Source organism: Cyprinus carpio, chromosome A2 (assembly GCF_018340385.1).
Source record: "Cyprinus carpio isolate SPL01 chromosome A2, ASM1834038v1, whole genome shotgun sequence".
Classification (NCBI taxonomy): domain Eukaryota; kingdom Metazoa; phylum Chordata; class Actinopteri; order Cypriniformes; family Cyprinidae; genus Cyprinus; species Cyprinus carpio.
The window spans coordinates 3,240,154-3,255,767 of record NC_056573.1 but is presented as its reverse complement, the minus strand read 5'-3'; the positions used below and the strand labels follow the sequence as shown (position 1 = coordinate 3,255,767).

At 36.5% G+C, this 15,614-nt stretch overlaps 1 protein-coding gene across 1 annotated transcript in view; it reads left to right on the top strand.

Moving 5' to 3' along the window:
- Positions 1-15,614, top strand: part of LOC109100010 (adhesion G protein-coupled receptor L2-like) — a 70,706-nt gene that overhangs the window by 34,055 nt on the left and 21,037 nt on the right. Inside the window, exons 7-10 of the mRNA XM_042714101.1 lie at positions 4,128-4,311; positions 10,434-10,556; positions 11,001-11,206; positions 11,865-12,041. Of these exons, the coding sequence (XP_042570035.1) occupies positions 4,128-4,311; positions 10,434-10,556; positions 11,001-11,206; positions 11,865-12,041 (690 nt within the window). The remainder of the gene's footprint in view (positions 1-4,127; positions 4,312-10,433; positions 10,557-11,000; positions 11,207-11,864; positions 12,042-15,614) is intronic.

Sequence of the window (15,614 nt, the reverse complement as noted above, 5' to 3'; positions counted from 1 at the left end):
AATCGATCATCAAAATCATCAAAAATCAATCGATCACTGGAACATAAAAGTGTCTGTAGTTGAAGCGACACACATTCATGACACACAGGCTCTCATTTGTTCTCTTTCTCTTTCTCTTTTCCTGTGTGTGTGTGTGTGTGTGTGTGTGTGTGTGTGTGTGTGTGTGTGTGTGTGTGTGTGTGTGTGTGTGTGCGTGTGTGTTGTTCCTAATCTTCCGTCTTTGTGTTTGAAAACAAAAAAGCGTCAAAAAAGAGAGAGGACTTGCAGGGCGTATATGAAGGTACATATGGACACAATCCCAGAATTCCCTTCACCTGCTCGGCTGCATGCAGCTTGTTTGTCTGGCTGGAAATCCATCTGTCTGTCGTCCTGCTGACACGCCACTCTCTCTTAAGGCAGTTCTGCCTCGTCTTTCTGTTCTGTGTTGCTTTCACCATCTTCCTCTTATCTGTTCACCTCCTCCTTATTGCAATATTTCACCCAAAAACGAAACATTTCTCAAAACGTGCTCACTTTCAGACCATTCGAGGTGTAGGTGAGTTTGTTTCTTCATCAGATTTGGAGAAATGTAGCATTGCATCAGTGTCTCAGCAATGGATGCTCTGCAGTGAATGGGTGCCGTCAGAATGAGATAAAAACATCTTGGATGGTCTGAGGGTGAGCACATTCTCAGCCAACTTTGATTTTTGGGTCAACTATTCCTTTAACTAAACATTCTCTGCTTTCCTGTTGATTCTGAATACTTGCATTTCATCTTTCTGTCTGCTGCTGTTCTTTGAGTAATTGCCGTCCTGCAGTCATAATGGCTGGGGACTGTCAGCTGATCGTGTGATCAAAGTGTGTTTGCGCTCTCTTCCTCACCTGCTTCAGTCCGAGCAGTCCACGCTGTGGTTTTGTGCACTTGCATTTCTTCGTAATCTTTTATGCATATTTTATGCATATCTCTGCTGTAGTGTTGTCATCTTTTATCACATATTTCAGTCAGGTATTCAGAGCTGCACCTGAAAAGAGATTTTTTTTTTCCTTTTCACAAAAAATGGATACAGGAATGAGTGCACAATGAGTTAGCAGCAACTTCGGTCAGCTTTTTAGTTACAAATTGAGCTTTGCATTATCCATCACTCAAGACTGTGTTTTGGTCTTGTCCAAGTAAGTTTTGATTTCGGTTTTGGGTTTAGCATCTGACAAATCAATTAAAGAACATGTGCTGTCAGTTATTTCTTTGGGAAAAAACAAAAGGTGTACTTTGAAACCATTTGACTCGGAAATTGCTAGTAAATTTAACATATAATAACAAAGACACAGCAACATTGAATTTAGCTTGAAATTGGGGATTATGTGGGTCTTAAAGTGCCTTAATTCACACTTCCACAATTAAATGCTTTAAAAAGGTCATAAATCAGAGCAAAAGTCTTTGAATTAATTGTTGCATGCATTGCAAAAAAAAAAAGTATTCCTCAGTGTTTTTGCGTTCCGATATAATAATCGAAACACCTTTTATGCAAATGTAAATTCTTGAAAAACTGAATAAAATCAAGTGAGTTTGTTTAAAATAAGAACAAATGTCTGTCAACTGAGTATGAAAGCTTCCCTTTGAATTAAGGTTGTTTTTCTGAGCCCATTGGCAGAATATTGTTCTTTTTTAAATCATAAACTCGTCATTTTGAAAAATTTGATAAGTTTAGAATCTTTAGAAAACAAGTTTTTTTTGTGCAGTGTGATCAGAAGTCCAGTAAAAGTTATTTTCATATTCTAGTGGTTGGAATCAGAGCTATTCAAGTCTCTTTTTGTACAATTTTAACATTCTTCAGTTCATTCCTTAAATTTTCTTTAATTGGTCTAAAAAAAATGTCTCAAATTTACCTTCATAAAACCCGCAGAAACCCTGTGATTCTTGAAGCTGAAAGCTTTCTTGTAAAATGTACTCCAATAATCTTTGTTTTACTGACAACTTCAAAAACAGTGCATATGCATCGGTCTTCATGAATGCATAAAGCTATAGTGTGTTTGAGTGTCGCCTGGATAAAATGAGAAAAATCCATCTCCGTTTTCTGAACACATATTTAAAATGGAAGGTCTTTCACAAACTTAACTGCAGACAGGGTTCACTGTTAAGACTTGTTTGATGGTAAAGGTTGATGTCGGCGGTGCATTCGGTCGTATTTTTTTCAAACCTGAAAGAAACCTTACGGGCCACGAGGCCAGCCGCACTTCAGACGGCCCACACGCCACTCAATCAGTGCATGTCCAGAATGAGTTGACATGCAGCGAGAACAGGGCTGTGAACACCACTCGTGTCTCAGCAGATGCTTGTAATTGCAGGGGAATCTCTGGAGTAATCATGGGTTAAGTGTCTGTCATTACTGCGTGTCATTCAAGGGCTCGTGGTAATGAGATCCTCTCACAGTCTCTACAGAAAACACGTCACCCGTCTGGGTCTCGAGAGCATGAGCCTTTGCAAGTCCTTTACAAATAAAGTTAAAGTTGTGATTATTATTATTATTTATTTTTTTAATTATAAATAAGTTAAACTTTCAGTTTTGTTTTGTAGGCTTTATTATCATTCACATTTTGCAACATAACATTTAAGCTGAAATTTAAATATTTAAAGTAAGGAGGAAAAGGGCCACATTTATGATGAATTTCTGTGTAAACTGTAAAAAAAAAACATTCTTACATAAATTAATGCTTTGGATTGAACGTTATGATTTACATGAGAATGGCTTAAACAAACAATCCTCACAAATGTTTTATTCATGAAATCTGAAACTTTTAAACACTGAACAAAAGAATGTTTTTGAATGTTTGAAATTATAAACATCTGATCGATAGAAACACTTTTTTTAGTGAGTAAAAGGTCTTCTAGTATAATTGTACAAATCTCCGCCGTCAGCTGGTGCTGCGGGTTTCTTTGTTGCTGTTAAATCTTTACTAAAGTAATCATAAGAGTAACTGTTAGTAATATTTCAAGATGAGCACTTACTGGACTGAAGGAGCTTAGGTTTGCTTGATTCTCCAGACATCGTTTTGTTTCTCTCAATCATCATTGTATTGCATGCATCATATGTTTGGATCATTTAAATCTCATCTTTCTAAGATTGGAGATATAGAGTGGCGACTGATATTTATATCATTTAATGCAAGTATCTGCTATAATGTTACAAAGATCTCATTGATTTACATTTCAGGCATCACAGTTTCATCATTTCTTATAAACATCAGCATCTGCACCAAATTGCATGTTTTTGCTCAGTTTGGGCCTCTGAATAAAACTGAGCTGTTTTTCCTCCGTGTTCTCACTGTATCTGAGCCATAAAAGCCTGATGGATCAAATATGACACACAAATATGAAATGCAAAAACCTTTGTTTTTTTTTTGTTTTATCTGAAGTCTTCAGTAAATTATTCCTTTTTAATTAGATTTTTTTTCCTGAGTATCATTTCATATGTCAGACTTTACAAGGTTTAAATCCTCCTTTAAACCCAAAAGCCCTGCAGTCGCCTCTGGTTTCCTTAATTGAATTGTCTCCTGGTTAAGACCAATGCAAATGAAATGTATACCAGTGGAAACATCCCTTTTCTGGAGTCTTTCTATAATACGAAAGCCACTTCCAGTCCAGTGATGAATTTTTTTTTATTCTATTTTATTTATTTTTTTTATTTTTTGGACAGCTTGACAGTTAGATCTTGTTACAGACAGGAATGCATATATTATTGATCCCCAGCAGGAAATTTAATATGACAATCAAGTAGGTTGGTGTGGGAAACCCAGTGGACTCTTATATCCAGTTTAGTGAAAGCAGAGAAACTCGATCTTTAGAGAGCTATAGAAACTGTTTGGAAATTATTTATTGGATATGGAACTGGATAAGAATGTTTTTTCAGAACTTACAATCCCGGCGATCCCTAAGGTGAGCATAAACACACACAGCACATTAACTGTTGAACTGTTTTGCACGAAGCGCGCTACAGTGTTTCATTTCCCATTATAGTTGCTGCGTGTCACAAGTCTCATCCGCTTCTCTTTCCTCCGGTGTATTCCTTGTGCTGGATCCTTTTTTTTTTTTCCAGGGAAAGCGAAGGAAACGTATCAAGCACTTGTCATTTCTCTTGTTTCCATGGTTACAGGCCATTGTGGACACGGTTGACAACCTCCTGAGGCCAGAAGCCCTTAAATCCTGGGAGGACATGAATTCCACAGAGCAAACACATGCTGCCACGATGTTACTCGATACCCTGGAGGAAGGAGCCTTTGTCCTTGCAGACAACCTGATCGAGCCCGCAGTCGTCAGAGTGCCTGCCGAGAACATCAGTGAGTGCTTTCATCCTAACCGGCAACTTTTGATGTAAATGATGTTTCGTCGAGCCACGTGTCTGACCTGACGCTTAATGACCGATGGAGATTTTTTTTAGGAGTGATGTTTGCTTATGAAAACCTGAGCGGAAGGAAACAGAATTGGTAGGAATGCTTGGAAGAGGTGGAAAGGTCATTTCACATAAACTGGCCGAACTGGCATAAACCAATGCTCTGCAGTGAATGGGTGCACCCAAAAATGAACATTTTCCAAAAAACGTGCTCACCCTCATTCCATCCAAGATCAGGATGAGTTTGTTGTTTCTTCATCAGGTTTGTAGAAATGTAGCACTGCATCAGTGTCTCAGCAATGGATGCTCTGCAGTGAATGGGTGCCGTCAGAATGAGAGTCCAAACAGCTGATAAAAACATCACAATAATCCACAAGTAATCCACAGCACTCCAGTCCATCAGTTAACATCTGGAGAAGACAAAAGATGAAACAAATCCAGCATCAAGACGTACATTTTTAACTCTCTATCCATAATATTGCTTTCTCCAGTGAAAAAGTGTTCTGGTCTGAATCAGGTGAGAAATCTGCACGGATCAAGCAGCGTTTAAACAGCTCTAAACAAACATGTGGCTGGATTTTTCACTGGAGAAGGATTATTATGGATGTATTTTTTAGCCAGAAGTGACAGTTTATACATTTAACCAAATCTGTAAAGAAATCAAATAAAAAACCTTAAAGAAACAAAATAAACAATGCTTACAACACCAGAGTTTGTACTCTAATAACACAATAAAGCAATAACAAACAACAAACTAAATAAATGACTGGTGAAATGATGCTGAAAAAATAATAAACATTTATTTATTTATTGTTTACTTTTAATCAGTAAAAGAAGCAAATTAAATTAAGACTCAGTAAAGATTTTCTGAAGATCATGTGACACTGAAGACTGGTGAAATGATGCTGAAAATACAACTTTAATCACAAGAATAAATAGCATTTTAAAATATACTAAAATACTAAACAGTTCTTTTAAGTTTGCAATAATATTTCTGTTTTTACTGAATTTATAACCAAATAAATGTAGCAAAACCTAGCAAAATCAAAACTATTGATTCAAAAAAATAAACTAAACATTTAAATAAAATATTTGAAAGTTTAATTTGACACTTTCTTGTCAACTTGAATATTATTTTGATCCATTAAAATAAGGTGCTGTTTTAGTGAGAGTAAAATTGACTGTTATATATGACGTTGAAGTAGTGACTAAACGACTAAAGACAGCTTTAAGAAATATCACTGGAACTGGCCTGAGATCTTAGATTAAATCTTTTGATTTTATTGTTTAATGCACTTAATGCATAGCATGGTTCTGTTGGTTTTATATTTATTATTGCACCCTCTTGTGGATCGTCGATTTAAAAATCTGTTCACCGATCCTACGTGATATTATTTTATTTTTTTAGTCTTGTTGACATTGTGCTGAAGGTAGAACGTTTTTCTTGTTGACATTGTGCTGAAGGTAGAACGTTTGGCAAACGGATGTAGTGTTTTGTACACTGCTGCAGTGCGGCTGGAAGAGTTAAGTATCTGAATCAGGCATATCGAGCTGCAGATCCTCAGAGGTAAAGAAATAGTACAGAGAGCAGATGCATTGATAATAAATCAGGCAACTAGCATAATAGACGGATGCAGATCCAACATACTGAAGCAGCAGAAGAACTTCAGCAGGTCTCGCAGTAACAGATGCACTCATGTATCTTCTTCAGCTCTTTTGAGTATAATTATGTATGAATTTAAACTGAGCAGGAATGTTTTTAATGGCTTTCTGTAGCCCTCTGCAGCTGGAGAGCTCTGCAAAAGTACGCTTTTCAATCAATAGATGTTAATGGCTCATAAAAATGCATTTTATCAAAGCATTTTGCCTCTTGGTTTTGTACATGAAGGTTATCGTAGGTTTACTGGATTTAATGTTCATCAGATGTGTTAAAATAACTAAGCGAGGTCCTATTGAATGTTTTTGTGGGCAGTGTGACTTGCCTTTAGGTTACAACAGTGCTTTGAATGAGAGTAACCAACACTGTTTTGCTGCCACACGCGTCCATCTCTGCAGATATCAGCTTTCCTGATGAGTCCATGGAAAGAGAAGAAAAGACCACGCAACTCTTAATTTAGAGAACCTTTCCCGGCAGATTCGATCTGGGCTCGAGAAATCATTGCTCTGATAGCTGTTTACAGCCACAGATATGAGAATCTCCAGGCAGTGAATGATGCAGGCACTCGAGCCGTTGATGGCTGAACGAATGAAATTTTAATGTCCAGTTTAAATCTTTTTATTGTATGTTAAAGTGGAAGGTTTTTATTTTTGTATCCAGTACTGTGTCTTAGGCATGTTAGATTTTCACCTGCACATGTTTTTCAGACAGTGTGCCAGTAGGAAATATAAATTTACATTTCCTTGTGCAATTAATTTTATAATCAATCTGTAGCTCAAGTGGTAGAGCATTGCATTATGAAGGGCAAGGTTGGGGGTTCGATTCCCCGGGAACACATGATAGGTAAAAATTGATAGCCTGAATGCACTGTAAGTCGCTTTGGATAAAAGCGTCTGATAAATGCATAAATAATCCAATTGGATTTTTGTGTGCACGGGGAATCCAACAACAGACGGTATGATGCACGCAGAGATCTGATTTCACCGTCTGTGAATAAACCAGAAAAAGCTGATACAGTCTAAATCCATGAGAAGTGTTGCAGCGTCTCCGAGACACTTGTGAAGAGCACAGCAGTGTGAACCGTTACACATGTTGGATGTAGACAAATGTATAAAACTTCTTGAGGAGACTATAGTGAGCAACTTGAGTTTAAATCGATTCATTTTTATGATTATTTTCAAAATAACAAAAATGGTTGATTGTAAAACAGAAGGCAGTTTTCGATTTAAAACACCAACAATTAGAACTGCTGCATAAGTGAAAAACATTTATGAAGGAAGTGCTTGTTGGCATCGGGAGTGGAATCCATAGCGTAATCAAAAATGTGATGAATTAGGTACAGCTGGCGTCTCGAGTGCATGTAAATAGGTGGATATTGTTCTGTTCTGTAATATTTCATGAATGCATTCATCACTGTGAAAGTGCTGAAACCAAATAGACTTAGCTCCGGTCTCAGCATGTGGCGACTTTAACCATTCAGATGTTGAGAGGATCCAGCCCAGGCCCCTGCCAGTGGAATTTATTAGTAATGTGATCTCATTCATATAAGTCAGCTTTGTGCGCTCATCTGTCATTTCACTGTACAGGCCTCTGGGTTACTGCAGGCTTTTTCCTTTTAACCTTGCCTCTGAACATCTTCAATATCACTTATCAAAACATTCAAAGCGATATAAAAAAATAACAAAATAATAAATGTCAGAAAAAGATTTCCCGCTTATTTTTATGTCTCAAAATCTGCAAAGCGATAGTTAAATGTAACAAATCATGAAAAGAAAAGAAAAAACTTTTAACTCTGTTAATTGCCTTAATATTTTGACCAACTGTAATACTTTACAGCAAGATTCATGAGTTAATCTTAACTAATACCTAACTAATGTTAACAGCATTAACTAACAATGAGCAATCCCGCTTAATGTTGAAATTAATAAAAAATTGAATTAAAAATTAATTATGTTAGTTCATGACCATTCATTAATATAGATATAACAGATATAACTTTGGATTTGAATAATGCATTAGTAAATGTTGAAATTAATATTAACTGAGATTAATAAATGCTTTACAAGTGTTTTAATTGTTAGTTCATGTTAACAGATGTAACCTTATTATGAATTGTCACTAAGACTTTATGAAAATCACTTATCAGTTTTACATAACAAATAAATTATACTCATTTACAAAATAAAATATCGTTACTCAAACACAAAAAAATCTGGATTTTCAAAAATGTTACATTGTTGCAAATTCATTGACTTTAAAAAAAAAAATAAAAAAAAGTTTGGTAACACTTTCTATGAACATGACCATTCATTGATAAAAAAAAAAAAAAACACTTTCTATGAAGCCATATTATAACACATTATAAGGATTCTTAAAGGGGTCATGACATGGTTTTTTTTATTTTATTATTATGTCCCCTAGGTGCAATTATAGTATTACTATATTTTTTTTTTTTTTTTTTTTTTACTTTTTAAAATGTAATGAATTATGCATTTTCTCACCCTGTTTCTCATCCTTTGATTCAAACAGTCTGTTTTTTGTTTGTTTCCCCTTTAAGAGTTCAGTGTTAACGCCCCTTGTTATGATTGGCTAACAACAGTGCCTATGGATCAATATTAAAATCCCCCAGCCAGAACATTTTGGATTGAGCGTAATGTTTGGTACGGGTGATGCATTCGAAGCGATGGCTCTTGCAACGATAAAACATTATATGTTTGAGCACATCTGCGTGGCATGAATTTTTGTACACAGACCCACTCGCTGTCCGTCGCTGAAAGTTTGTGAGGCGCGCGGGCGCGACAACGATACGAAATGAGCGTAGTTGTTTGTGCTGGAGGCGGTCATATGCAAATGGTTGGAACGTCACTTGGGCACCGTGACGTCACTTCTACCATGGATCCAAAAAGCTGTATTTAGAGCTTGATTAAATAAATTTCGGTTATAATGGGGAGGACTCTTAAGCTATGAAGCAGGACGTTTTAATGGTACAAAGACCCTATGTTGTTTCATAACAATAATTATAATACATTATAAAACATAATTTTTATTATAAGGCACTATAATGAATGCATAATGCATTATAAAAAAAAACTTATGTTGTTTCATAACAATAATTATAATACATTATAAAACTTATTTGTGGTTATAATTTTTATGAGTATGATTATTTCTAACATGCAATAAACACCATGTTAAATCCACTTAATTTATAATGTATTATAAGTCTCATATTTGACATTATTTATTTAAGATCTGTACAGTATCTTACTGATTTTGCAATAAATATAGTTAAAATCAAATGTGCCATATTACACATCCATCTGATCAGATATGTGATCTTATGGTTAAGAACAAAAATATTATTATTATTGCTGTTGTTGTTGTCATTGTTGTTGCTATTATTATTTATAAGTGGTCTTTGTCTGCTTCAAGTAAAGTATCAAGTTAACAATGGCAAGGTATGAGACTTGTAATACATTATAACTATGGGAAATACAGTATAATCCATTGTGAGTTAAGTGGATGCATTGTGTTCAGTGTGTATTATAAATCATCATAATATTAAAAGCTATAACCACAAATAAGTAAATATTATAATGCATTAAAACTGTTGTTATGATTACTCATGAAATGATAACAACATATTGTAAGGTTTTTATAATACATTATGGATTTGTTATAATGCATTAAGAATTATCTCTTAAGGTATTATAAATATGGGCTTCATAGAAACTGTTACCAAAATTTTTTTTATTTTTTAACCAATAAAAGAAAGTCTTTAAGCAAAATTTGTGTACTTAAATGCATGAAAATGTAGATGCTGTTGTACAGTAAATATCACTTTATAAAACCGTTGTTCCATTCTTACCCCTTAGCAGATTTTGACCCAAAATACATTGAAAGCAAATAAGGATGCAGTCTTCAAGCTTTAGCTCTCAGATCACATCAAAAGAGAAACGGATGTCTGGAATCACAACACTCAAGTCTCATCTTTCAGTTAAAAGCGCTGATTTTAATATAAGGTAATGAAGAAGTTAATTTTCTTGAGAACAGTGTTCATTGTAAAAGAGAAAACATTTTCTGCTTACATTATACAATACACTTTTTTGTTCTCCGCCTCTCATTTGAAAATGATATGATGCGGGACAAATACAGCTTTGCAGGGTTAGTTGGCCTGAGGTGCATTAGAAAACTTTGAAACCATCTTCTCAGTTCGCTCTCTTTTATGTGCACAATGTCTCGTTTTAATTAAATTACCTCACATTGGCTTGATGAAACAGTCCTTCATTTCCATCTGGCAGAAGAATGCGAGAACCTGAATGTGAGAAGCAATTCATGCAACTGCCACTGACTCGACAAAAACAAACAAACACCAAATGGCACGTTTCTTTCTGCTTTCTTTCTTCATTCAGTGTTGGACGTGTACGTGTTGAGCACTGACGGCCAAATTCAGGACTTCAGGTTTCCACAGAACAGCAAAAGAGGAGCCACGATTCAGCTCTCCGCAAACATGGTCAAGCTAAACAGTAAAAACGGTAAATAAAAGCAAGGTTATAATCATTTTAAATGCTCTAATGGAAGCACTTCAGATGCTCAGTTAATAAAGTCCGGATCTGTAGGACATAATGAAGGCATTAACACTCTACATAAGTACTTAGTCAGTGCATTGCAAGCTTTACATGCATTGCATGCTTTCTTGTATTGCTGTAGCTGTAACAAATGTCAGTACTCAAGGGCACCACTGAATATTCTTCCACATGTTGTTACTCTGGTTGCTAGCAAAAACATGCTTGTAAGATCTAAAGTGCTCGACAGTGTTCCCTTCAATCTGTTGCTCCACTTAACCTGAAAGAGAAAGTTCAAAATAAGAAAAACATGTCATAGATGTTTTATGATGACCCTAAGGCCATTTAAAGATATTTTTCTATCTAAATCCAGCAAGTACTAATGGTCTTCTCCTATCATTTATCCTTGCTCAGGTGTTGCCAAGTTGGTTTTTGTCCTTTATAAGCACTTGGGGCATTTCCTCAGTACGGAGAACGCTACGGTGAGGCTGATGGGAGAAGACGGAGTCAGAAACCACAGCCTGACCATCAACTCCCACATCCTCTCCGCCTCCATCAACAAAGAATCCAGCCGCGTCTTTGTGTCCGAACCACTCATCTTCACTCTGGCGCATTTGGATGTGAGAACTTAAATGCTTAATTAAAGACTTTTTTTGGTGTTTTATGTTTAGATATTTTGCCTTTTTGAATACTGTGCTGTGAAAAAGTGTTTCAGAAATGAAAACACAATCTAACATAAATCAAAGTAAGCACAAAATACAGTTTTTAAATGATGATGTTATTTATTGAAGCATCTATGAATGCTATGAAACTGCATTAATAATGGGGTTAAGCTGGACTAGACCAGGTCTGACATTTTTCAATTGCATGAAGTTGGTTAAAAGTTTTCTTACATTTTTCAGCTGTTCAATTTAGTCTTAGTTATATCATCTTTTTTATTATTTTATTTGATATTTAGTCATAAAGTAAAACATTGGACAAAAAAAATCATTTTAAAAGAGAAGCTCTTGTAGAGGAATATATTTTTCTCCTCCCTTTTTTGATATCAGGATATTTTGGATATCGAGAGGACATTTTAGTCTCTTTAGTATTGAGTTAAAATTAGAGCCTTGCTAAACAAAAGCAAAGAACATTCTTGTCAATCAGCCTGGTTTATTAATAGAGATTGTTGATCAAGGAAAACATAATGCTTGGGTATAAAAGGTTTAAATCTGAAAACCTTGCAGATGTCACCTGACATATTTAGGAAAAGAAAATGACATGTTTCTCATTTATCAGACTGAGAACTACTTCAATCCAAACTGCTCATTTTGGAACTATTCTGAGCGGAGCATGACGGGATACTGGTCAACACAAGGCTGCAAACTCCTCGCGACAAACAAGACTCACACCACTTGCTCCTGCAGCCACCTGACTAACTTTGCAATCCTGATGGTCCATCGAGATGCACACGCGGTGAGTATCAGTCGCTCCTAGACCTGCGTCTGTCCGGTAGAGGAAAATAACATATACTTCAGTTTAGGGTTGCAAAGAAGCAGAAAACTTATGTTAAATTTTGGGAACATTCTAGGATTTTTGGGAAAATTTCAGAAATTTTTGGAAAGTTTTAGGAAATTTACTGGAAACTTCCCATCCCTTTGCAACCCTACTTCAATTAGTAATTATAAGTCACCAGCTGCTCTTCAGAGCCCATTTTCTAGAATATAATATCTTCCGCTGATACAGTAGAATACACTGGATATAATTTGTGTTCTTCACAGCAACTTATCTCTACAAGAGAACAAATGAATATATTGCGGCACTTTCTTAATATAGTTTTTAATCTACTTTGATGAATGAATCTCTTGTGTCACTTTTAGGTTTCTGGGAACAATGCAATTATGTCAGTATGACATATCAATAGTAATTGACTGATGGCACCAAACATTATATGATATGATTGCATAGCAGTCATTTAAGCTGTAATGAATGTGGAAATTATTGGTTTTGTGGTGCAACTACTTACATGGTCTTCTCTCCACAAACTTACCTAAGCACTGCAACTGCAGCTGTGGATGAATATATATACACATTATGACAGCAGAATCATATTTAACATATTACATAGATATTGTGTTTTGTCCTGTTAAATCTGGAATATTAAAAAATGATTCCCTTCCTACTAAAGCTTTTTCTTTATACATTATAATCATGATGCACACGATTTGATGTGCTCCTGAAAAAAAAACTTTATTATGATAAAAATGGGCTACATAGAAAGTGTTACCAAAATTTTTTTATTTTTTTTTTTACCAATAAAAGAATGTCTTTAAGCAAAATTTGTGTACTTAAATGCATGAAAATGTAGATGCTGTTGTAAATATCACTTTATAAAACCGTTGTTCCATTATAACCCCTTAGCAGATTTTGACCCAAAATACATTGAAAGCAAATAAGGATGCAGTCTTCAAGCTTTAGCTCTCAGATCACATCAAAAGAGAAACAGATGTCAGGAATCACAACACTAAATATTTTCTTTATACGATATAATCATGATGCACACGATTTGATGTGCTCCTGAAAAAAAATCTTTATTGGAAGTACTGTACTTACTAGAGTGTCAAAGTTGTGTTGTTAGTAAGGTAGAGAAATGGAAACCATTGATTTTACAAATGGAATTCAAGCCAAGTAAATATCACATTATTTTCATAGTTTGAACAAATCCAACCAATAGTTGAACCAGTGCCTACAGTGCTGGAGGTGCCAATTAAAAGCCTTGGATGCTAGTCTGATGTAAACCTAAACAACACGCGTGTACAACAAATGAGGGAGGATATAATCGCTGGCCTCGAGCGCATCAACAGTACTGCTCTAATAGGAAAGAAAGGGCAACAGTCCAAATTGGAAGCACCAGAGTTGCAGCTGCCCTGTCTTTCTGGCCAATTACCTTGTTCGAAGTCGCCCTTTCAGCAAGCTAGTGTTTGATTAGCTCACATATGAGAAGTGGCTCGGATTACCAAGATATGTCATCAGGATAGGACTGTATGGAAACAGGGTTCTTTCACTCCCAATTACGAGCCTTATGGAGGAATACAAATGTGCTAAAGTTAGGTTAGACATGATACTCAAGCAGTCCCGCTCTATCCCTAGTAATGGAAGCAAATGCAGTCCACCATCAGCAGATGCAAAACCACTCCGTGACATTGGGATAATGTAGGCTAGGTACAACATGGAAGAAAGGCTTTTGGGCAAGGAACAAGCAAGCCCACCTTGTAAAATGCCAACACCAGCTGACAACTTGTGGTGGAGGAGTTGCACCAATCAAGAAGAAGTCTAGAATCGCTAAATCCATATCTCAAACCAAGCAAGACCGCTGGATGAGATGGGAGGGTATTGAGAAGAAAATAACTTCCTGCGAAGACCTGCTGAATATGGTGGAAGATAGAATGAGTTTTCAGATGAGGTTCTTCCTTCTCTCATAAACCTAAACTGGACTAAGGACAAAGAACAGCAACCAATGCTATGCCACAGAATGCCCAGTCAACCCAACTATTTCTAAAATCTTTGCTTCGAGATGGAGAGAAGGAAAAGCAGACACCTTGCTTCCTAAGGCTGGCCCACTGGATGCCACCAGGGACTAGAAGATGCACATTGACCTAGACCAGAAACTTACATTTCCCATGGCCAATGCCTGAGGTCCAATCTTGTTCTCTGGTCCGGATTACAGCAATATGTCTTCATTGTCCAAGTTCTTTAGGAGGACACTGTGGACGAGGTACATGATAATGCCATGCCAACCTCACAGCAGAAGCAGAGATCTGAGACTGGAACATCAAGGTGTGCCAAGTTGAGTTGAGATACAAGGGATCCATCCCCTATTCCACAGCAAAGCTCCTGAGGGTACTGAGAATTAGAGGACAGTCCAGCAGGCAGACAGTAAAGGCTTTCACAGAGCCCACGGAGCAAAGCAATCATTGACTATGGCTAAAAAGGAAGGAGACCACCTGGACCACCAATTGACCATAAGACCATAAGAGACTAGGGCTGCATTTCTCAAAAGCATAGTGGGATCAGTTGATTGTACAGACCATTGGTGGGAATGGGTCTATGATCTACTTAGGCTTGCAATGTTTTTGGGAAACGACTATAAAGATAACGATAAAGATATAGTTCTAAAATCGTTTTCAGTATTAAAGAACAGCAGCGTCCACACCACAACTATAACGCAATGTCACTTTTGGATGAACGATAAAAAATTGACAGCCCTCAGATCACCCTGTTGTAACTGCTCGTTTAAACTAGATGCGCTTGCTCCTTACGCTAGTGTATAGTTATCTTTATAGTTACCGTTCGTGTGAACGGCCCTTTAATCTTTGCATCATGTCAGTCGTGCACTCGGAGCAGTCATTGACTACGGCTGAAAAGTAAGGACCACCTGGACCAATAATTGAGCACCATAAGAAACCAAAACGTGGCAAGGAGACATACACCCAAACCTAAACAGCCCACTGCTTGTTAAACTAGTTGGTGCTCCTCGCAGTGCTAATCATTGCATAATGGCAGTCTTGCACTCAGAGAAACAGCTGAACATCAAGAAACATTGATTAACTAGATATCAAGAACGACTGGCTGTAGGGCACACATCAGGGTCTGAAGAGACTGTGGTGGGCCTACCTCATGAGAGGGTGTATTATGAGTACTGAAAACACCCAAAGGATGCTGAGGTACACACCTGACGAGGTGTCTCAATAAAATCCTTTAACCTTCTGCCCCGCATCAGATCATTAATGCGTACAGCCTTTTCAGTAAACTTATCATTTTGTTGTTGCTGCTGTTGTTTAGAAGATGTATAAACAGAACCTGTCAGTGGTAAAATGTCTTTAGCTTCTTTTAAAAATGCTCTGTATTGATGCTTACGTGTAAACAAAGGCATAAGATAGATTTTTCAAATGCTAGATAGTTAGGACATTCTGATTTGAAATGTCTGCTGTCAAACACTCGGTCTATACCAGACACAAGCTTCCATTTGAATCAATAGCTGTCTCTACT